The sequence below is a fragment of the Toxorhynchites rutilus genome, chromosome 3 (genome assembly GCF_029784135.1).
Source record: "Toxorhynchites rutilus septentrionalis strain SRP chromosome 3, ASM2978413v1, whole genome shotgun sequence".
NCBI classification, from domain to species: domain Eukaryota; kingdom Metazoa; phylum Arthropoda; class Insecta; order Diptera; family Culicidae; genus Toxorhynchites; species Toxorhynchites rutilus.
In genome coordinates this window covers 306,984,837-307,008,828 of record NC_073746.1, presented here as the reverse complement: position 1 = coordinate 307,008,828, position 23,992 = coordinate 306,984,837, and the positions used below count along the sequence as shown (strand labels likewise).

Sequence of the window (23,992 nt, the reverse complement as noted above, 5' to 3'; positions counted from 1 at the left end):
TACGGTGGTTAGATACTCCTCCACCTCCCTCTCTAAGGGGGGGCTGCCATGTAAATGGAACACAAATTTTTGTATTACTCGAGAACTAATCAAGCAAACGACACCAAATTTGGCATGTGGAGGTTTTAGAGTGCAATAAATAGTTTACGGTGGTTAGATACTCCATACCATATAAATGAAACACAAATTTCTGCATTACTCGAAAATTGATCAAGCAAACGAAACCAAAATAAGTATTAGGCTGTCAAAAAAGTCCTGCGGTATTTCCGCGAGGTGTCGTTGTAAGCGCGTAGTTCTAGTTGTATTCATTGTATCGAGTCATACTATAGCTTGTTGGAAAGGTATTTTTGTGCGCTATAATATAGTCATTGACAGTGTTTTGTTTGGTTAAATCGTTCGTGAGTTATAGTGTCGAAAATATGGAGCAAAATAAAGAGAAAATCCGACATATTTTACAGACAAAGACAAAAATGCATCTCAAGCTGCCAATAAAATTTGTGCAGTTTATGGACCCGATATAGTTTCCATTTCCACCGCACAACGATGGTTTCAACGTTTTAGTTCTGGTGTAGAGGTCGTCGAAGATGCGCCACGCTCCGGAAGGCCTGTCGTCGAAAATTGCGACAAAATCGCTGAGTTAGCCGAGAAAGACCGGCATAGCATCGGCCAAGAGCTGGGGATAAGTCATCAAACCGTTATTAACCATTTGAAGAAGCTTGGATTCACAAAGAAGCTCGATGTATGGGTGCCACACACGTTGACGCAAAAAAACATCTTTGACCGTATCGACGCATGTGAATCGCTGCTGAATCGCAACAAAATCGACCCGTTTCTGAAGCGGATGGTGACTGGCGATGAAAAGTGGGTCACTTACGACAACGTGAAGCGCAAACGGTCGTGGTCGAAGCCCGCTGAAGCGGCTCAGACGGTGGCCAAGCCCTCATTAACGGCCAGGAAGGTTCTGCTGTGTGTTTGGTGGGATTGTCAAGGAATAATCTATTATGAGCTGCTTCCCTATGGCCAAACGCTCAATTCAGACCTGTACTGCCAACAACTGGACCGCATGAAGGTAGCACTCATGAAGAAGAGGCCATCTTTGATAAACAATGGCCGCATTGCCTTCCATCAGGACAACGCCAGGCCACACACTTCTTTGGTGACGCGCCAGAAGCTCCGGGAGCTCGGATGGGAGGTTCTTTTGCATCCGCCGTATAGTCAGGACCTTGCACCAAGTGACTACCACCTGTTTTTGTTCATGGCGATTGGCTATCCGAGTTTTTTGCCAATAAGGAAGCGAGCTTCTATAACAGGGGTATTATGAAGTTGGCATCTCGTTGGGAACAAGTCATCGAACAAAACGGCGCATATTTGACTTAAAACAGATGATTGTAACTAATTTTATGAACAAATGAAAATTCAAAAAAAATACCGCAGGACTTTTTTGACAGCCTAATATATAGGTTTTAGGGTGCAACAAATGTTTTCACGGTGATAAGACACTCCACCCTCCTCTCTAAGCGAAGGCTGCCATACAAATGGAACACAAATTTCTGTATTACTCGAGAATTAATCAATTAAATGAAACGAAATTTGGCGTGTGGAGGTTTTAGAGTGCAATAAATGATTCTATGGTGGTTGGATACTCTTCCTCCCCCTATTAGGGGGGCTGCCATACAAATGTTTTAAGGAACACAAAACGTTTCTATGGTGAATAGACACTCCTCCCGTCTCTCTGAGGAGGGGGGTGGGGGCTGCCATACAAATGAAGCATACATTTCCGCATAATTCAAGAACTAATCAAGCAAACGGAACTGAATTTGGCATATGAAGGTTTTATGGGGAAGAAACATTTCTAAGGAGGTTCGACACTCCTCCCTCCACTCTAAGAGGGGGCTGCCATAAAAATGAAACACAGATTTCTGCATTACTCGAGAACTAATCAAGCAAACGAAACCAAATTTGGCATGTGGAGGTTTTAGAATGCAATAAATGTTTCTATGGTGGTTCGACACTCCTTCCCCCTTTTTATGGGGAGAAGAGGGGAGGGGTCTGTCTTTTTTCTATCATGTTTTCTGTATCAAACTTTTATTCCATGTAACGGAGAAACATGTTATTTGCAAGTGGTTGAAAAATCTTGAACGAGAATCGTGTCTGAAAATAATCTGATATGATAATGATAAGTTTTGGTAGAAGTACTAGGAATTTTATAGTAAAAGGTAAATTCAACGGGGTCGATTAGAAGATCAATCAATGAACAGTTCTGCGATTGGACTCATGAACTTGCGCTTAGTAAGAAAACGTGAATATTTGAAGGTATTGATAACAAAAAAAACATTTTGGGCGGAACGAAGTTTGCCGGGTCAGCTAGTTTTGAATGGGATAGCTCATTCGGAATTGTCGTAAACTATCTTTCATCAGACGGTTATATCGATTATTTCTGATTGTAGCAGATCTCTTTTATGTTCTAAGTAGAAACATTGGGATATTGGGTTTAATTCCCAATCAGTCAAAGATCTTTCCGGGTTCGAAATTTTCTTAACATGCCTTGGAAAAAAAAAATTGAGCCTGAAGTTGAGACTATGACTATGTTAATATGGATAGGCACAATGTTTGTTTTTTCGCAGTTTATGCCTATTTTTAATGTTCTATTAATAGATATTTATGCCAGAAACAGAGCCAGTTCGCTTTGTTTTTTTTATAAAACTGGTTTCTTGATATGTGTAAGAATAAATATTATCTATAAGATAAGTCGTCCTGCTCAAACCTTTGTAGGGTATGAAGTGGGCCATCATCATCATCATTATTTATATTTCTGTACAATTACTAATGCAATAAAATGATCAAACATGTGAAAATAACAACGAATGGGCCTGACTAAAGGGGCACTGCAACCTTCCATGCACATACAAATGTCTTGAAAAATTGTCTACAGCCATTGATGGCTTGTAAACTTGTAATAGAACCTTTACCACTTGTTTTTTAATTAACTTGAAATAATTTTCAACAACCTCTTTTGTGATATTGCAAACATTCACCTCTTCCCCTATTTTTCCCCAAAATTCCTTGAAATTTTTTTCAACTTTTTCAGTTCTTCAAGTTTTTTCTTTCTGTTTCATCCGTTCTTCCTGCTTCCTGAACTTAGCTAGTGCTTGGATTTTTTTTTCCTTTCTGTTTCAACTTAGTTTCCCTTTTCCTCAAGTTTTTGGCGCTTCGTCGTTTCTTTTCATTATACTTGTTTATATTTTATGGTCAACTGCGGAACAAATGCCAAGCAATAACAGTGAACTGTTAACGATGATGAGAACCGATGAAGTATGAGAGAAATTTAATTGTTGATCAACTTGGTCTACATGGTCACGCTAAGCGAACTTCAAACACAAACGATAATAAGTAGGGCTGTTAAATTTTTGCCTATTATGTTATAATTCAAATGTAATTCCCATATAAAATAATAATGAAACCAAGGGGTTACTCTAAAGAATCAGTTGTGATCAGGGCTCGGCATAGTCATAGTCAAATGAGGATAGTCAGTTGACTATCTGACTGGCTATGTGGCTATGTGACTGGCTATTTAGTCGGAAATGACTTTTGGATTCTTCACGCAGTTTCTCCGCCAAAACGACTAAACAGTCAGTCGGGCGTTTAGTCACTTTCCCCCTCTACCAACTCGACTATATCATTTCATTCTTCCCAGTCAAATTGTCTTCATTCCATTTTGAAGAAACTTCCCCCAAAACGAATTCATTCCTCTCTCTCCCATGTATCATGTATGCATGCATCGATGTTTGAGTTCTATGTCGATGTTACGATTCACTGAAACCGGTTTTGTTGTTGAACAATGAGATTGTTCAATTCGTCGACAGCGCAATCAGTTTAGGCATACGTATCGAATCAAACTTCGAATAGGACAATCATGTAATGTCACAATGTGGAAAAATATATGCCTGTTTGCGAACTCTTTCCAGAACTTCTTCATTCTTATCCACTGCTACAAAACTGATGTTATTTAAAAGTTTAATTCTCCCGTATTTTATAGCATGCGATTTTCTACTTGACTCTATTTATGTGGCTACCTTCAATAAATTAAAGGTCGCCTTAAACTCATGTATACGCTACGTTTTTAATTTAAGTCGGTATTCTAGCGTTTCACATCTGCAGCATATACTTATTGGATGTCGATTAATACATTTCAGCAAACTTCGTTGTTGCTTTCTTTTGGATAACATCGCAGGTACAAAACAACCGAATTATTTGCACAGTAAACTTCAAATTTTTCTACCTTGGCTCGTTGATAACAACTGACAACAACAACAGCCGTGAAATTCGAAGACGCATTGTCAATGGAAGTCGTGCCTACTATGGGCTCCGCAAATCCTTGAGATCCAACAAACTCCGACCCCGTACGAAGTGTACCATGTACAAATCCCTAATTCGACCGGTTGTTCTCTATGGGCACGAAGCATGGACGATGCTTGAAGAGGACTCACAAGCGCTTGGAGTTTTCGAACGCCGAGTGCTCAGAACAATATAGGTGGTGTACAGGAAAGCGGAGTATGGAGAAGGAGAATGAACCACGAACTGGCGCAACTCTACGGCGAACCCAGCATTCAGAAAGTCGCCAAGGCTGGACGAGTGCGATGGGCAGGGCATGTTGCAAGATTGCCGGACAGCAGCCCTGCAAAGATGGTGTTCGCATCGAATCCGGTAGGAACAAGAAGGAGAGGAGCCCAGCGAGCGAGGTGGTTGGACCAGGTGGAGCAGGACTTGGCAAGAATCGGTGCAGCCGGGAGTTGGAGAACTGCAGCCATGGATCGGGACTATTGGCGAAAAATTGTGAAGAAGATCTAATCTCTCAATGGGATGTAGTATCATTATAAATAAATAAAAAAACTTCAAATTATGAGGAGCAATCGTTACAAAAAATCCATATTACCGCGGTATCGTACAACCAAGTACGGGAACTCATTTTTTGTTCAAGGTGTCGTACATTGGAATTCATTACCATTATGTCAAAAATCATTCTTAGCTTTCAAACGAGGATGTAAAGAGTATTTCAGTTAAGTTAGTATATTTGTGTATTGTAATGAGCATTTTTTGATAAGAAATTTTTAATATTTTGTGTAACTTAAAACTCGTAAATCCAAATTGATAAGTGGCACTTTCTACTAGGAACAACTCAATGTAACATAAAAAATACTTGGTCTTACGTTGCAAAATAAGAATAAATATGAAATATGAAAAAATATATAATTTGTTTGAGTTCAACGTGGTTTGACAGCTTTGCGCAGTGGCGATATCGTAACCAATGAGGTACATCCGAGGTGCGATTATTGCTATATTGTGGTAGGACTATGCTCTTCTGTTTTGGTTAAGGCTTTCACATTATCTGGCCATTGGGGTACACGACCTTATAGATGGATAGCTCATTGATTTATGTGTTGATAAAACATAGAGGTCATGCTGCAATATATTTTTTTTAGCGTTTGCATCTACTTTTTCTGTCTACTTGTTATCTAATTGCCTGTTATCCGCAATTTTTGTTATTCGCGGTGGCCTTGCCAGACTCTTCCGCGAATAATCAGGGTTCTACTGTACCACCACTAATTGTTAAGATATAGTTTGAGTCTCAGAACTAAATTGATATACTGTGCATGTAAGCTAGATTTACGCACACTGTGATAAATTTATGAACCGACTAAATATCATAAGAAACAACCTTCATCGCAAATGGCATGTGTTGTAAATGGTTCATTGCGTTGTCATTTAACACAAGGAAAAATATTTTTCAGAAAACCTAAAGCACAACGGAAACGAATAAGTTTCATCAAATCGGGTTTCGGTTCTCTGCAGATAAGTGAAAAAAAAAAACTTTGAGCAGATTTTCCCTCCTCCTGTCAGACAAAGTTTAACACGAACCAGCCATGGCATGGGGAGCGTCAACTTTTAAGACACTTTCTTCACATACTTCCCACATATGTTGGGCTGGGCTAAGCACGAGGCTAAATTTATGAATGAAGTAGAGAGATTTTATTTTGGCAGCAACCCTGTCGGCTGGTGAGCTTGAGGATCCTCGCCCATCCGAGCGGAGGTTGATATGTAAGGCGATGCGGGGATCGCATCGCCGCCAGTCACCAGTCGCCATGAGTGGGAGAATAATTTCGCGAAAGTTGTTGGAGGCGGCGAAGGGATGAGAGGTTGATATACGGATTTTTTTTGCGAAAGAGATGTGAGGAATATATAATTTAATTTGTAAATGAATATCAAGTCTAATGACCGCCGTCAGCTTGTTGGCAACGGTAGACAGGTTTTTTTTATGGTTCGGGGATAGCTTGATGACTCATCATTGTTTTGTGTATTTGGCGATGAATAGTATGTTTGCGAACACGTTTTATTTCGGACACATTGTAATCCATTCACGTTCTCATTGCAGATTCCACTTCCCCAATGGCAAGCCTCCGGCAGCGATCACGACGGAAACGACAATGCAACGGCTGGAGCAAGTATTCGACAGTCTTCCGAACTATGAATGCAGTAGGGACAAGTTCCACAAGATCGTCACCATGTGCCAGGTGCCTCTGTACTGGCGGGTACCACTCTTCATGTGCACCCCCCTGACTGCGAACGGCTGTGTGTGCGGAGACAAATTTATAACCTTTTGGCGACAGTGAGTATCATTTCGAATTGCGTATACCATGTGAATACAAGATGTGAGTGTTTCTGTTTCTAGAATGACCTCTTTCTGTCACGATGCACCGTCCCGTTTCGTGTACATTATGTCCCGGGGTGATCGTACCCGACCCTATATTCTTCCGGAGGATTTCGCTCCGCTGATACAGGACGTCGTGGATACCCATCCGGGACTGGCGTTCCTCAAAGAAGCCGCCGAGTTCCACTCCCGCTATGTGCACACCGTAATAGCACGGATCTATTACAATGTGAACCGCAGTTGGACGGGAAAAATCACCACGCCAGAACTGAGGAAATCAAATCTGCTGGATGTGATGCAGCTGCTGGAGGAAGAGGAGGACATCAATCAGATTATGGCGTATTTCAGCTACGAGCACTTCTACGTCATATACTGCAAGTTCTGGGAGCTGGACCGGGATCATGATCTGTTCATAGATCAGCAGGATTTGGCCAGACATAACGATCACGGTAAGAACCATTCGAAAGTTAACAGAAACGAGCAATGTTAAATATTTCCTTCCCACAGCACTCTCATCACGCATGATAGAGCGCATCTTCTCTGGGTGTGTGACACGTGGACCGCGACGAGGCAACCACAGTCCGATTGTGATGGGCCCCAATGGACCAAAGATGTCCTACACGGACTTTGTGTGGTTCCTGCTGGCAGAGGAAGACAAAACACACCCAACCGCGATCGAGTACTGGTTCCGCTGTATGGACGTGGATGGCGATGGAATGCTGTCAATGTACGAGCTGGAGTATTTCTATGAGGAGCAACAGCACCGCATGGAATTGCTCGGAATCGAGACGCTACCGTTCGAAGACTGTTTGTGCCAGGTATTGCGCCGCAATTGGTTCACGCGTGATGTGATTTTTGATCGATGTTCATTCCACAGATGCTGGATATGATTAAACCAACCACGCCCGGATGCATCACGCTTGCCGATCTGAAACGATGCAAGATGACGCCCATCTTCTTCGATACGTTCTTCAACCTCGAGAAGTACATGGAGCACGAACAGCGGGATCCATTTGCACAGCGTGATAATGATGATGTACGAATCTGCCTCCAACCGAGCGTGGAATCTTGTGCAGTAATCCTGGAACTAAAATTCTTTTGTTATTTGTCATTTCAGCTCTCGGATTGGGATCGCTATGCCGCCCAGGAGTACGAACTGCTGGTAGCCGAAGAGGGTGGAGACACTCAAGGGTAAATAGTTCCTCTATTTTCGCTTCCACACTATAGAATCCCATCCGCTCACCATTGACAGTAAACAATGCACTCACACTTTTATGAAGATATTTACTCACTTCTTAACACACGGCTAGTTTAGTACTCCATCCTAATCGAACTTAATCAATACTAATCATCGTAATATTGGAAAGTCTCTCTCTTTCTCGTCACCTCTATCTAACATCATGTGTCAGTTAAATCAAACGACTTACGATTTAAGTCCAGAATTATTAATTGCAAAATCAATCTGAAACGCATTACCACCCACTATCAAAACCCATCAAGCCAACCGATCCAACGCAAAAACCCAATTTTTAATTTTCTCATTTTGGTTTGTCTTAATTGGTATTTATTTTGTCTTCGTTAAAATGATACCAAGATTTTTGTTCAATTAATTGCTCCTCATTTTTCCTTTTTTTTCAATCTAAAGCATAGTTTCAAACACATATTTACAAACAATCTTTCTTTTCGTTCCATTTCTTTTCTACCGTACACTTTGTTTTTGGTGAAGGGAGGAAGAAACCCGGTAAAGAATAGTTGAATGATTTTGTGTATGAGAAATGATAAAGTAGCGCGAAAACTAGGGGTAAGAGTACACAGGTACATTAGACATTGTACACAAACAAACAAGCAACATAGAAAAACAAAAAAAAAACTATCCTAACTAGAGAAAGAATACTTTTTGTTTTATCTTGGCTCGCTCGCTCTGTCTCTCACTCACTCTCTCTCCGTCCCCCTGGCTGACTGTCTCTATTTGGCTATCTACTACCAGCAAAGTACTATCGCAACAATTACCGGCCTCTGACCAAATAGCTCAACTCAACATGTGTTGCGCGCACGCGCGTTCGGCTACAATTTATGTACAATTAAGCAGCAAATAAATTAGCATCTAACCGGCCAAAGTAAGGTACATCCGGCAGTCGGAAAAGTTCGCTCGTGTAGTAGATTCATCTCCATCTGTTCGCCGCCTGCACCACGATGATTGTCTCTAATTGATTGCAGTCACATTTGGCTCGCGTAACAGAAACACCCTGGCCATCTCGCTATCTCATCATCATCATCATCGTTATCATCATATATGTATTCACTGATTGCTGAATGATCGTCGTATTGATCTGAACGTCCTTAGGCTTATCTACCTTCTGGGAGTGTGCAGGGAGCCTTTGCTAGACACAGTAGGATGATTCTCATTAATCTAAGTAGCTAATCTCGTAGGGCTGAATCCTCATTCTAAGTCTTGTTTTCAGTCCAATGGATTTTTCGCCTTTTTTAACCCTTTCGCTACGAGCGTCGTCTAGTGGCGACATCCACGCGACGACCTGGTGCACATTGATCACACCAGCGCGATATGCATACTTTCCGGCCCAGTGCTCCGTTCGGCGGTAGCACTCCGGCGGAGCACACTGCCACAGTGAAAGAGTTAAACACCGTTTACAGTTGACACTGACATTGGGCAACATCAAAATCCTGGAAAAGCTTTGTGTCTCAATGGATTTTGCCCTTGATTTTTTATACTTGGTGCATTTACGCCGTTTTCAAGATGAAAGCACCAGTCGTCATACTTTATGAGTAAGTAAGCTAAGAGTATCAAAAAGTAATCTCCAACTTTTAAGAATCAAAAAATGCGAATAGGTTGTTGAAATTTCTGGTTCTGGTTGGGGACAATTTGGGGGGTTGATGTTGTTTTTCGCAAAGCAATTTCTTCTTCAAGCATTCATCCAAATAAATTTGAGAATGTATGGTCCCTTTTGCGAGAAAAGTGGGAGATCACAGGCCACATGTGCAAATGGCTTGTCAGACTAGCACCTTTTGGCCCAAAATTTTCCACCGAAACAGTCGTATCCCAAGTCGGTAAACTCCTCAAAACTGATTGCAGTGCAAAAATTGAGCTCCCGGAAGCGTTCTGGAGTCCTCTTTGACATATGTCTCGTCGTTCTTCTAAATGCAGTGGTTTGGATTATCCTGAATACGCTTATAAAGCATTCGAGCCCTTGTTTTAGCACGATGTTGCTGTTCTGGAGTTTGTTTGGGTACTTTCGGTTTCATGTCTCTTCTTAATCCGCTGGATCGTTCCGATGTTGGCATCATATTTTTGGCCATGTCATGAATAGAGGCAGATCGATGCTTACGAGAATAATCCACGATTTTCTGTTCCAATCCAGAGTCACTGGATCCGGGATTAGGTCCACTTCTTGGCATATTCTCCCAGGAACACTCGTTACCAAACTTCTCAATTATTCGTTTCACACTCCCCTGTCAAGTTTTGATCCTTTTCGTTATTTGATGGTATGTTACACTCTTCTCGGTTCACCAAATGTGCAAATTCCAATTCGATTCGCATTTTGATAATAACTTTGCAAACGTAAACAAGTGCCCTGCCGTTATTTTTTGCCAAGTAAACAAAACATGCTGTAAATATACGTGCAGAAAATATAAGAAAATATGTTTGTTAGAAATGACATATCAAATGTTCGAACGCCTGTTTCATCACCGGGAATAAGTGATAGTCGCTAGAGATGAGGTCTGGAGAGTAAGGAGGATGCTTGAACACAGTCCATTTGAATTTCTTCAATTGCTCTTGAGTTACGCGAGCAGAATGGGGCCGCGCATTATCGTGGATGAGGAACACTCCTTTCCTGGCCTTTTTTTTTCTTAATCGCGGTTCTTAATCGGTCCAAAACTTCACAAAAGTGCGGTGATGAAACAGGCGTTCGGTGGTCAACAATGCGATAACATTGAAGAAATTCGTGACGCAGTTACATCGTACTTCAAAAACGACGTACGCTACGCACTTCGGGCTCGGAATAGAAAAACTCGTGCCATGCTATGAAAAATGCCTCGAACGTTACGGCGATTATATAGAAAAATAGGAAATAAAACGTAGATTACGAAAATCACCTTGTTTTTTGTCCTAACTTTATTTTTCTGCGATTTCTGAGGCACTGAAACTTATTTTTTGAAGACCCTCGTACAATTGGAACGATGCAAACCAGCCAGGCTTCATTTCCGCAAGAGACGAATGAACTCTCAGAGTTTAAAGTCTCTCTAATTCAATACCTTCCTTCCTTCCTTCATTTCCGCAAACGATTGGCCATCCGGTAGCCCAGACCTCAATCCACTTGAAAAATTTGCACTCGTTGAAGAATTCTATCCGGATGGCCTCTTGGGACAATCTGTGCAGCAATTTTCACACATAGGATTACGAAACATATGCCTTTTTCGCTGCTTTCCTCAATAACAGCTTCGGATTACGCTACTTTCGCTTGTGTTTCAGAATCCGCTGGATTCCGGGGTATCGAACACTGGCACTGACTTTCCCCGAACCGTTACACATAGCGGATTTTGAGAATTCCAAAAGTTTTTCTACTCTCGGACGAATAGACCGAGATTTTCGTTTCGAGCGTGCAGAATCGAATCACGACGCGCTTGCTCCGTTCCCATGATGTAAACAAATAATCATATAATGAAATCCAATGCCTATTGTGCTTTTATACACTCTTAGCTAGATTCTGTCAAATTTTGAAAAAATGCCTTAATGGCAGCGTTTTTAATGTGTTCGGATTTCTTCGTGTTCATCCTTTACGACGTAGTTAATCACGTAAGATCACTATTCGTCTGTGTCGGTCCATGCTGCTCTGCTTTATCTCTCTAATTTCCAACCGGCTTTCGACATAAACAGGTGTCCATTAGGCATTGTGCCTGATTCTCGAATACACTTCGAATAAACTTCACGGTGGAAACGGAATGAAACGTATCCGCGATGACAACGGTACGGTGTCGACATCTGAATACGAGATTAGTTTCCCACTAAACTTATCATTATGATATCAAATTATCTTCAGATGAAATTATTATTTGAGATTATTATGAAGAAAAAAAATTATGAAGAAAACAAAGTTTTCCACTCACACTGAATACCAGTTTGATACGAAGAAGTTAATTTTCAATAATGATTTTTTATTTGAAAAGTGCTCATTCTGCCGGAAAACTCATTATTATCTTCGACACTTCACTAACTCGTAAAACGTAGTTCAATGGCGTGCCGTTTATTTCGTTTCCACCGTGAAGTGTATTCGAGAATCAGGCCCATTATTCGAAACCCAAATTTTTCATGCACCTCTTGCGAAGAATACAAACTAGATGCTTCTTTCCGAAAGCCACAAAAGCTTTCGGTTGGTGCATGTGAATCACTTCCTCTAGCATCCCTAAAAGGCCTTGATATCCCATGAAATGGCAACCGTTCGCCACCCCTTTTTTGTTGGGAAGAGTATGGTATGGTAAACTGTATCGCTTTTCCCTCGTTCCATAGGAAACACTGTAGCTCGTACGCGATGTATTCTCCTCTACAATTCGACCACAGAAGGCGCGTTGTATTCCCAACTTGAGTTTTGCCAAACGCTACAAATTCGCGTATTTTTTCAGCAGATTCGGACTTCTGTCGCAAAATAAACACGAGTGAAATCATCTACCGAGGTTAGGAAATATATGTTCCCACTGGGTGTGCTCACCATCGGATCGCTGATGACTGTGTGCACCCGGTCCAACCGTTCCATTATTGGTCGTTTCCAGAAAAGAGCTCGCCCTCCGGGCAAAAACGACATGCGATTTTGAAGCCGCAATCCACTATCTTTGACCCTACTCCTGTCCATTTGCGAAAATCATCTTGATTACGTCCGGAACACGGTGACCTAGCCTACGGTGCCACGTATGCGGACAATCCAAAGATTGAGACTTACACTCATCAATGCTTACTCCGGCGAACACAGCTTTTGCAGATTCTACTACTACGAATGGCCACTGGCCACGACCACTGTTTCGCCGTTCTTATTCCGTGCTTTACAGTCGTTCTCACTCGGTAGGTTTTTCTTGCAAGGATACTTATTGAAATCAGCCCACTCATCAGCTCCGATATGACCAGCACATCTGCCACGGTAATTTCATCTCCGATCAGCCAGCCAATGTTACCTTCATTCCCTTGTTCGGCTTGAGACTCTTGAAAAACTTTCTTGAGCACATCGTATCGGGTTGAATTTTGTTGAACTTTGAGGACTCTGGGCCCTCTAGTTTGCGCGTCTTCCTCTGTAAAATCCCTTTATCCCTAAGTTCCCTTGGTTGTGCGCCTCGAGTGATGCTAGATAGAAAGGTTCCGAGTCGATAATAAAAGAATCGTGTCTCACCGTGCAGCAGGAGACCGTTGCTAGCTATATGCTAGGGAACTCAACGCCGGGTCTTTGTAATTTCTTACGAATCTTCGATCCATCGCCTGAGCTCTACATATTACACCGTGGAACGTGTGAAGCTTCCTGAATGGTATTTGTTAGCATTCCCGGGAAGCCATATTTGTCCGTAATTCCCCATAAATGATGTCAGACGATCGCAACCCTGAAGGTGGCGAAAAGATGGAGACTTACGCACTTGTTACTCGCAGAAGTTCTGGTAATCTGCCAAAGATTAAAGCTCTGGTTTGTCGTCGGACCAGCTGGCCCAAATCCGTCATGAAGCTGCGCATACAAATCACTAATTGGACATAAAAAAACTCTGAAGGTGCCAACAGAACTTCTAAAATTTCGATAGAATGTTTGTATACTTCCCAAACGCTGCGGTTACATTATCCTGTTCGTGTTAGAATGGCGAACATTGATCATGACTGATTACCTGACAGTTTATTCCAAATATTTGTAAACTCAAGCTGTCAAAATCTTATAAAGTTCCGAAGTGGATCCATCCTCGCCAGCTGCGTTGTACTTGTGATTGACAACCTTCTCAGCGCCAACCCTCGTATGAATAAGTAAGTCGTTGGTGTTAAATGAACAGGCGATTTCCCTATTTCGCAAGATCATGTTCTTCCACTTCCGTAGTGGTGCATTTACTCTTTAGTCAATTCTTTGTTGTTCTTGACAACACAAAGGCTGCTTCAAGCCTTCTTCAAGTGCTTCGGACTACCATACCACGTGAAATTGTCGCTCTATGCAGCGTGCAGTTTCTCCTGTCCTATTTGAGCGTTCATGTCGCCGATGACAATTTCCACGTTCCATGACCGTGGTACAGCTATCATATATCTAGTCCAGCTGCGCGGAGAACGCTTCCCTCTTGTCGCACATTCTCATGTTAATCGACTGCCAACGAATCACACGTTGGCGCTTCTTCCAAAACCAGCTCGTTGGTGATGACAAAACTCTGGTAGAAAGTAGCTGCACAATACCCGCTTTTCCACACCTTCTGTCCTGTCCAGCAAGGCTCATGAAGCGCTACCGACTTCGAAGTCGCTTAGATGTAGCTCGTCGAAAATGATTCTATCGCAACCTGGGTTGATGAGCTATCTGCAATTCTATGTTCCAAGTTTCCAATCATGTTGCACTCCATGGTGAACAAACACTTAGATAGGCTACATCCTACTTGGTGATGGGCGGCATCCTTCCCTACATAGGGGCGACATACGACCAAGATCCCACCGTCGTTGGTAATCAGAGCTCCATCCACCACGATTCAAATCATAAATCATTTTTTCCTTCACCATGATCTTTGAAGATTGTCCTAAGTCGAAGTGCATAGGTCAAAAGTTACATTACCGTTATCATACGACGAATGATTCCATTGGAGTTGAATACCCGATCTTCCCAAATGTTGTCTGTATAATTCAAGTGAACTGACTGAAATGCAAACAAAAGTTTTGGAGATTGCGTCAAATGCTGTTCACGTATGATTCCACAGAGATTTTAGGCCTAGCTTGTAAGATAGTAAACTAAGTCAACTAATGACAGGACTAGCGGAGTGATTATTATGGTGGAAAGAGTTTCCTAGCGTTCAATGTTATTAGACGGGTTCAGACATCACAAGGACTTTGCTTAGCAGCTTTTCATGGATTCAAAATCTGATCATTTTCACTAGAGAGACCTGAGATAAGGAATAATGAAGGTTCACTATAGCTAGGTCATTGAGCAAGGCTATGCCCAATTTCTACTCCATTGTCAATATCTCCAATTTCAGGAATTTGAAACTTCAATTCCTTCAAACAAACTTCAATCTTGCAACCTTTTAAGTTCACTTCCCAAATGTGTAAACAGCAATCAGTCGTTCATGCGGTTCATTCGCGGAATCATTCACGATTCACGAGCTTGCCTAAATCTGCCATCTACAACATGTGTAAACAAAGAAAACAGGTTAAAAACTCAACTCAACGTCCCGTCAAAACTCCAAACCCCTACTTTTAGGCAATGTTGCTAACAGCTGTAGATAAAACCGATAAAAATAAATGTTGCTGACTAAACACACTGTGGAATGCTGATTTCTTTCTCTCTCCTTGTGGTTTTTTCACACCAAACGTTCACTAACATGCTTCTCGTATCTAACTAAACTGTTCATAACAAATAATAACTGCTTATTAACCTCAAAATTTACATAAGACATAGCTATTTACTCTTTTGTTTACTTGTAACGACGGATAGCGAAATCAGCGCTATCAAGTCTCTGGCGGAAAAACATAACCTCAGAAAGTGTAACGTTTTCTAAAGACAAGTGTCATCGTGGAATCACATTTTGTACCAAAAATATTGAGATATCGTTGAGAGCTCGCTAGATTGACACATATTGGACACAACCGACTTATTCGTCATAGAATCAACGTGCCAAACCATAAACTTTGTGACTAGAAATCACAAGTTCTACCAAGTTACATGGCGTGAATTTTTGATTTTGCTGTCTTGAACAACGTTTTGAAGAATCTAGACTGATTCGCCGTTACGGTACTCCTCCCAATTGATCCTACACTTTGCAAAAATCTCATCAATCGAGGAATGAATTGAACACGGAAATAACCTACCAGTAGTGAAGAAAAAAACTAGTTTGAATGCATAGCCTATAGCAGCAAAAATGCAACTGTTTATTTCGGCACTTCCAACGCTGTACGTGAATCATGTCTAACCTAACCTGTCTTTTTGTACTTTCTTCCCTCAATTCGCTTCGACCCATGGCGCGTGCTTCGTTGTATGTGTTGTACACGAATCGAACCGCTGTCCAATAACCCACAAATAAACACACTAAATGACACGCATCTCTAGATTCGGCTGTCTAGAGGCAGCAGATGATTATGATCTCGGCATCATCTCGAGTCGACGTCCTCTGCCAAGTCATGCAGGTATCGGCGCCGGTAGCTCTTCAATTGGCCGGACCATCAGTACCGTGTCCATTTCCTCCACCATAAGCACGCACCAGCACTCGAGCAGGATGATGGACAGCAGTGTCGCAGCTTCCGATTCCGCTTCATCCTTCTCTTCCGGTACTGTTGATGCTGCTGATACTGCCTCTACTACCACTTTGGCTCCATCACAAGGCAGAAAAGCGATTGATAATGACATTAGTACATTTTATAACGCATTTTGTGTGTAAGTAACCAAACTCCAGCAGAGCCAAGTAATGTTATCAACTAGTGTCCTCCTCCTTATACATTCTTACCTTCTTATAAATATACTGCTTTCTTTGTTCGATCCATTCCTAGAAAGTATCCCAGAAAAAATGTTATCAGTAATCAGAAAAAACAAAAATCCACCAATCGGATCCGAGATCAATCAAACTTCAATCAGGCACCCGAAATCGCACCAAAGCAGTGCACTTTTTATCGTTTTGCTGTGCGAACGCATAAAAAGTGAACCAATGGGAGCAAACTCTCCGTCCTTTTCGTTCCAAAATATTATTGTTCTAAATAATACAATCTCTAGTGTCCTCTTATGTGTTGTAGATATGGTATTTTCCGTCTAATCTCATCGTTATTACGTGTTTATTATTCAATTTTTTTATATCGTGTACGATCAAAATCTGAATGTTTTCCACCAGTTTACTTGTTCTTTCCATATGCAACTGATGACTGTCTTCCGCAATTCTCAATCCCCTCTTTTGGTGTTTCGTGGTGGCGAGATGATTGTAAATACTGTTATCCAGAAAGAAATGTCGATGTTTCGCAAATGCAAAAATATAATCACCGAACCGCAATGTCAATGTTTTGTATCACAATCGTCCTGTTTGGATCGGATGTGTGAGTGTTCATGTGTTCTGTGTATGCTAAATGATACCTGTTTTTAAATGTCCATTAATTTCTTGTAAAGCAAATGATTATCAATTACACGGCAGACAATTTTCTTCGTAACTTTTTTATCTGACTAAAGATGACTATGAAATATAGTGCTAAATAAATGTCTGCAACATTCTCTCAACACGTTGAGCCCCGGACGAACTAAGACACCGACAATGAACTTTCCGTTTGGCCTCGTCCCTGTGGACCAATAGCGGACTTTCCAAAAAATTATTTTATAACTTTGTTACGATTGTTCCAAATATCAGTCCCCAGGAGCCGATGCAGGGCTTAACGTGATAAACAAGATTGTAACCATATTTACAAGGCTAATAATTTTTGATTGACGTTAAGGTGGAGGTAGAAGCTAGCCACAAATGGCTGCCACAATGACGCTCATTTCTTTCATCTCCCTCCTTCACCCCTCGCCCGAAAATCAATCATTTTGCGAAACAGTGTGAAGAAAATGATCGTTTTCGCACACTTCCCATCAAGTAATATCAACCAAACTCTAATCGATTACTCACAAGATATTAAATTTTCATCTGCTGTCGCACTGTATAGTGAAAAACGTCGGAAACCTCGAGCTAGTGCTCTAGAAGTAAAATTTTCATTTTTCAATCTTCGGAAATTACTTGTTTGTATTGGTGAAAGCATCGTTATTTTTTCGACACTGATGCCAGACAATATCATCGAAACAGCTATAAAAACCACTCAATAAATGTTATTCCTGAGACATAGCGTTTCAGTCTTGAAAATCAAAAGAATAAAAATGTGTTGATATCAATGCAATTATTATTTTTACGTTTAATTGGTCTTTAATGTAAGTTTTAGCAACTTTAACATTGGATAAGAAAATTTAATTGCAGAGCTCGGAACACTGCCACGGCTGCCTATGCTTTCAAAAACAGTAAACGGAAAAGTATTACATTCAATCAAAATGCCTCGGCCAACGAAGAGAAGACGACTATCCATTGATCAATTTGCCTTTTTTAAGGCAAGAGGCTTAGGTGAATAATCTCTCTATAATCTATAATAGGAAAAAATAGATGGGATGAGATTGCCAAATTCTCAGCTTTCCATATTCTGTCGTATATACATAAGAAAATGTGTGTTCGAGAGTTCTATATTTGTGGTTCCTTCAACTCAGGTTCGTCAAGTATCGCATCAAAGCCACAAAACAGACGAATCATCAATTATTTATATTTATTTAATTTTCCGATGAATCCGATAAATTTAAATAGTATTCGTTATTCATATAGTATCTCCCACACGACATTTTCTTCTGTTTATTAAATTATGCAGAAGAAAACAAAGATTCATCATTTACCATTTTTAAACACAAGTCTCAATAATTCAAATCTTCATAAATATAAACCAATGTCCAATAAATCCATAACTATTGAAATATAGTATGGATAAAAATAGCATTTTCTCCTACGTTGTCTGGAACATTGTTTGTAGAGGTTTGTAATAACTTTATAGCCAGGTGATGTATATTGAGTATCCTGTCACCATGAGTGCTATCTTGGGGAGTTCGTGTAACTGCTGTAGTAAATTGATCTCATCGGGTGTTAAGTCCTGCTTATTTACAGGAAGGACGGACAAGTGAGTTTTGAGAAGTGAAACAGGCAAAATAATAACATAATTACTTCTAAGGAAGACATATATGGGTAACATAATATTAAGATCGTGACTACTTAAACTATCATGATCTGACATGTATGAGTATACCCTTTCGAACATCAGCAGCCAGTTGAATTATTTAATATAATTGCATGTTTTACATTACTAAACAACATGGTCGATATCATGATATCCTGGACCACAATTACATAAATAGTTAGTAGCAAGACCCAGCGCGATAAAAACGTGAATTGAGCACGAATTGATTGGAAAACAACCTGAACATCAGTCTAATAAAATCTCGTTAAACTTTAACCTTTAACGTTTAACCTTTGAGCCATCATCTCCGAGATCATTCCAGGATCATCCCTACATTGATTCTGCCAACTGATAAACGTCTATTATCGGCAAATGGAGAATAATTTCTAATACGCATCGGTCACATTGAGAGCTTACGCCCGAATTGTTGGCAAAAAGATTGCTCGTTGCGTTTTGAGGGAAAATGAGTGGCTAGTGAAACCAAAATAACATACCCATCTTAATCGTCAAATTGTTAGCTATATTTGCCATACACACTGTTCATGTTTTAATCAAAAAAAGCTGGGTAAATTTCCTGTCTAATGGACATAACATATATCGCAACAACCATTTTGCGTAATATTCGTTTGAAATCCTTAATTAATCGTTACATGTCATTTTTTCAATTTCGTTACCCCTCTATATGGAAACCAAGGACGTAGTCTTACGTCAAAAAAATAAAATAATCGGAATTCTACAAAACGTACGCGCGATGAATAAAGTATCGCTGGGTCAATTGATATCAGAGAAGTTCGCCCGGTTACCTTTTTATGATAAGATAACGCTCCGTCGCCGCGATTGGGACGTTGAAATCTTCGAAGATGCAAAATGAAAATCGACTTTCTCCTCAATAACTTTGCTTCGACAAGGACTACATCGACATTTACCATCACCATGCCTTGAATTGACTAAAATGAATTGACGAGCGTTAGGAGCGAGGAAGACTGGCGAACTTTTCTAGCAAATGGTTATGGTACGTGACTAATGAATACAAAACTACTCTCTACCACACGAATCTCGTTATCGGCATACATAATCTTATTTTAACGTCCATATAAAGTGAAACGAAAATTTGATTTCTGATGCAGAAAAGTAATTAATGGACGGCTTCATTATTTACCCACCGTTAACTCAATCCAACGAACACGATAGTATTAGTAAATAGCGTGCAGTTTTGGAGGAATTCTAAACAAAATTTTAGTTCACTTTGTCTCCGAGTTCAATTTTGTGGAAAAAAAAAATACAGAAAAATGGGTTTTTATCAACAAAATTCACAAATTAGTCAATGTTTCTGAACACAACAATGCACGCTATTTTATATGTGTGAGTAATGTTCGTGTACGATACAAATAAATCTAGCTCACCTGTAGTGTATGTTAAACCACGATGAACTGAAACATACATACTTGATACATGAGAGAGAAACAAATTCATTTAGGAGGGAGTCACTTCAATATGCAATGAAGTCCATTTAACAGCGAAGAATGAAAAGAGATAGTCGAGTCGTGGAGTGAGATAGCAACTAAACGCCAGAATGACTGCTGAGTCATGTTGACGGAGAAACTGCTGGAAGAAACCAAAACTCACTTCCAATTGAATACCAACGCGAATTTTTTCATAGTCCCCTGACTATCCTCAGTTGAATATGACTTTGCCGAACCCTGATAAAGAGTACGCGCGATAAATAATATATAGCCGGTTCAGATAATTTGCAGGTTAGAATATCTAAAAATAAGCTCTGCCGCGTGAAGTCACACATGCGAATTTTGGATATGGAATTTGGTCGATAGTTCGTGTTTACATAATTACATCACTTACCTCAGTGAATCGTGATTCTCACCTCTCCCCCATTAACAATACATGATGATCGCCATGGAACCATGCTATAGAGGCAACCCTTCTGGCCACGAATAGCATACTAACATTTCTTCCCTTCCCTTGGTGACTGTGAAAAGTGGCTCCGTCCTCTTGTGAGTAGGCGAAATGGGGGTAAGACGGACATGTTAAAAAGAACTTCAATTATATCTTCGGAAACTCATGTTTCCCAAAACTTAAAAACAGTTTCTTACAGTTCAATATACTGGTTTTCGAAATAATTGGCCAAATGTTTTATAAAAATGTGTTTTTCCATGTTTTTTACTGAAATTAAAACAAGCCGAAAAGTAAAACATTTTTGGCGATGCGGGTATAATGGACATGTAGTGGGGGGATTATGGACAGTAGGGTGCCAATGAATGTATGGGAAAAAATCGATCCTAAAATTTCAAAAAGTTACCCTATACAAAATGTTCACCACCCTATGCCGAATTTCAGCTCAATCGGACTTAAAGGAGAGTGGTCAAAGTTAGAGTTTTTTGAAAATCGAAAAATCACCCAATGGGGAAGTAAAGGAAATCGGAGTTTTCGAAAAAAAATTGATGCCAAATTATTTAAAATTGCATTAACGTCAAGATCTAGTGTCATCTCGAAAAAAAAATGTCAAAAATCGGCATTCTAGGAATTAGTTTTTTTTTCGGAGTCCAAAACGAAAAGTTGTTGTTTTGGTGCCAATAAACATGGTAATCTCGATTTCTCATTCGGAACTTGCTACGAAATTTTGATTTTCACGATAGTATACTCTGTGCAAAATGTTAGCTCATTCGGACTTCATTTACTGGTGTCACAAACGTTAAAATTTGAGTTTTTTTTAAACCCCGATTTCCGGTGATTTTTCGATTTTGAAAAAACTTCGGCCGCTTTGCGCCACTCTCCCTTAAGTCCGATTGAGCTGAAATTCGGCATAGGATGTTTTTTCGAGGTGGTGAACATTTTTATGGGGTAACTATTTGTAATTCGAGATGACCATTTTCAATGGCAACCTAATGGACAGGCTAATAATATACGAAGCGTAGAAGTTTATCGCTCGCGAAAGGAATAATTTCGCTCTCTGTCAGTGTTTGTGTGTCCAGTAACTGAAATAGAACAGAAAGAGAAAGAAATATAAAAAAAGAGTTGAATATTCTTCCCTTCACTTTCTATCATGCATGGAATGTGATTATAAATGTGTAGAGATGGGCAAACCGTTCATGAACTGTTCAAAAGAAATAGTTCACCAAAAAAAGTGAACGAACGGTCGTTCTTTTTTACTGGGCAACAGTTCACATGAACTGCTTACCCAGTTCAGAACGAACTGTGTGCAAAAACCGCTGGATGAACTGTGTATACAGTTTAGTTCAGAACGAACTGTACGGTGAACGATGAACTGTGTATGCTGTTCAGAACGAACTATTTACGATGACCGCTGGCGGAACTGTCTATACAGTTCAGAACGAACTGACCGCTGGCCGAACTGTGCGTACAGTTCAGAACGAACTGTGTATGATGATCGGTGTATAAGAGGAAGGCGAGTGAACGAGTGATAGACGAATGCTGCTGCAAGGTAAATAGTCCTCAAATTAACGAATGGAAACAAACGATAGCCCCATGAAATAACAAAAATAAGATGTCGGTATTGTCGTTTTCATAATAAAATGCAATATTTCAGGATACGATGGTTCTTAAATTGGATTAATTCGTGTTGCTGATATGAAATGTTTTTATATTATATCATATTGTGCTCGATAATTTTGAGAAAGTCTTTCGCGTTTTGGTACAATTTTGCTATAGCAGTTATTGCAAAACATTAAAGAAAAGCAGCGCAAGGCTAGTCTGTGCTGAAAATAATGAATCACGGCTCAAACTAAATCAAAATTTCAAAATCATAGTTTGATTTTCCATTCTGCTATGGTATTTTCAACAAAATTCGAACATTTAATTATTGTTAACAAACAGCATTTTATGCATGAAAAGAACAGTCCTACATAACATCTCACATTTTTTATACATGCTTTGGCATATCTCGCTAATGTACGAAAGAGTGAGTGAACTGCTCAAAAGAACTAGTTCACTTAAGTGAACGGTTGGTCACACAACGGTTCATTAAAGTGAACCGTTTTGCCCATCTCTATAAATGTGACTGTCCATTTCAACCCTACCAGTGTAACTATTTCAATAATGTAAATTTACTACTTACGAATGAATTTACTTTTCCGTGCTACCTTATATCGCTTCTCTTTCAACTCACAATCCGAAATATAACCATCAGCGAATTCAATTTTGCAATTAAACCACTCAAAATGCTTAATATCGAAGCCGGAAAAATTACATCCACATGTGGAATCATGTTTGATTTCCGGTTTTTGTTTCCCTATTCCACTTTTGATCAGTATTGTTTGCCATAGGATGGTTTAAATATTATAGAATAGCATGTAGAAGGGGTTCCCATCAACAGAAATTTAAAATTCATAATGCAACTAAACAAATCGACCATGTCCATTATACCCCCACTGTCCGTCTTACCCGCGGTTCCCCTATGAGTTAAACGTACAATTTGTTTCATATATAACGACAGCTCGGTATAGATATAGGCTTACCAAACATACCGTTCAGTACCATTTTTTCGACCCTTTTTGATTGTATTTTGAGTATAAAGAAAAAATATTCATTTTAATGTCATGATTTTCAATAACACAGTGCTGTAAGAATTCAATTTTTATTCTGCCAGGAGCTCTACTTATGGTTTTTCATGAGCTTTAGAACAAATCTGAATATCCTTAATTCGTTTTGTACCGAGGTATCTTAATTTGTTAGCTACCACTTACCGTCAATCTCATTTAATTTTGTATAACTTTATTGGGAGATAAATTTGATTCAAAACCAGTATGTCTGGTTGATTTTTTCAATTTCAATGAAAAACCCTAATAAAATACAATAAAAAACGTTAACTTTTCTACAGTATTACATTGATAAAGAACACACATTGTGAAGTAGGGCAAAAATCATACGGTTGAGACTCCTGCAGAAAATATCAGCCGGAGAAATTGAGTGTTCGAGAAAACGAACGTTGGCCATAACGAACTTTTTTTCTGTTGAATCAATGCCGACACATCAGAGGGGCTCCAAAAGAAAGGGGTGTAGGTGACATAATCGATTTCTCTACATCGACTCTCTTTCGGTCATAACTTAGCTGGAAACACATTCCCAGCCAGGGCTCTGCATAGTCATAGCCAACTGAGGATAGTCAGCTGACTATCTGACTGACTATATCCGTATTCAGTTAGTAATGACTTTTGGCTTCTTCACGCAGTTTCCCCGCCAAAACGACTAAACAGTCAGTCGGGCGTTTAGTCGCTATCTCCCTCTACCAACTCGACTATATCATTTCATTCTTCCCAGTCAAATTGTCCTCATTGCATTTTGAAGTGACTTCCCCCAAAACGAATTCG

At 40.1% G+C, this 23,992-nt stretch overlaps 1 protein-coding gene and 1 pseudogene across 17 annotated transcripts in view; both read left to right on the top strand.

Annotated features, from left to right (window-relative positions):
• The window catches only part of LOC129780572 (uncharacterized), a 266,066-nt gene that overhangs the window by 227,544 nt on the left and 14,530 nt on the right, over positions 1–23,992 (top strand). For 13 of the 17 annotated variants that reach the window (XM_055788972.1, XM_055788975.1, XM_055788968.1 and 10 more), the window contains 6 exons: positions 6,431–6,664; positions 6,728–7,155; positions 7,214–7,524; positions 7,584–7,742; positions 7,824–7,897; positions 15,979–16,302. In XM_055788972.1, coding sequence (XP_055644947.1) covers positions 6,431–6,664; positions 6,728–7,155; positions 7,214–7,524; positions 7,584–7,742; positions 7,824–7,897; positions 15,979–16,302 — 1,530 coding nt within the window. Of the gene's footprint in view, positions 1–6,430; positions 6,665–6,727; positions 7,156–7,213; positions 7,525–7,583; positions 7,743–7,823; positions 7,898–8,432; positions 8,522–15,978; positions 16,303–23,992 lie in introns of all 17 variants that reach the window. The other 4 variants (XM_055788976.1, XM_055788977.1, XR_008743962.1 and 1 more) reach the window with 3 other exon arrangements.
• Positions 5,277–5,341, top strand: LOC129780902 (U4 spliceosomal RNA; annotated as a pseudogene).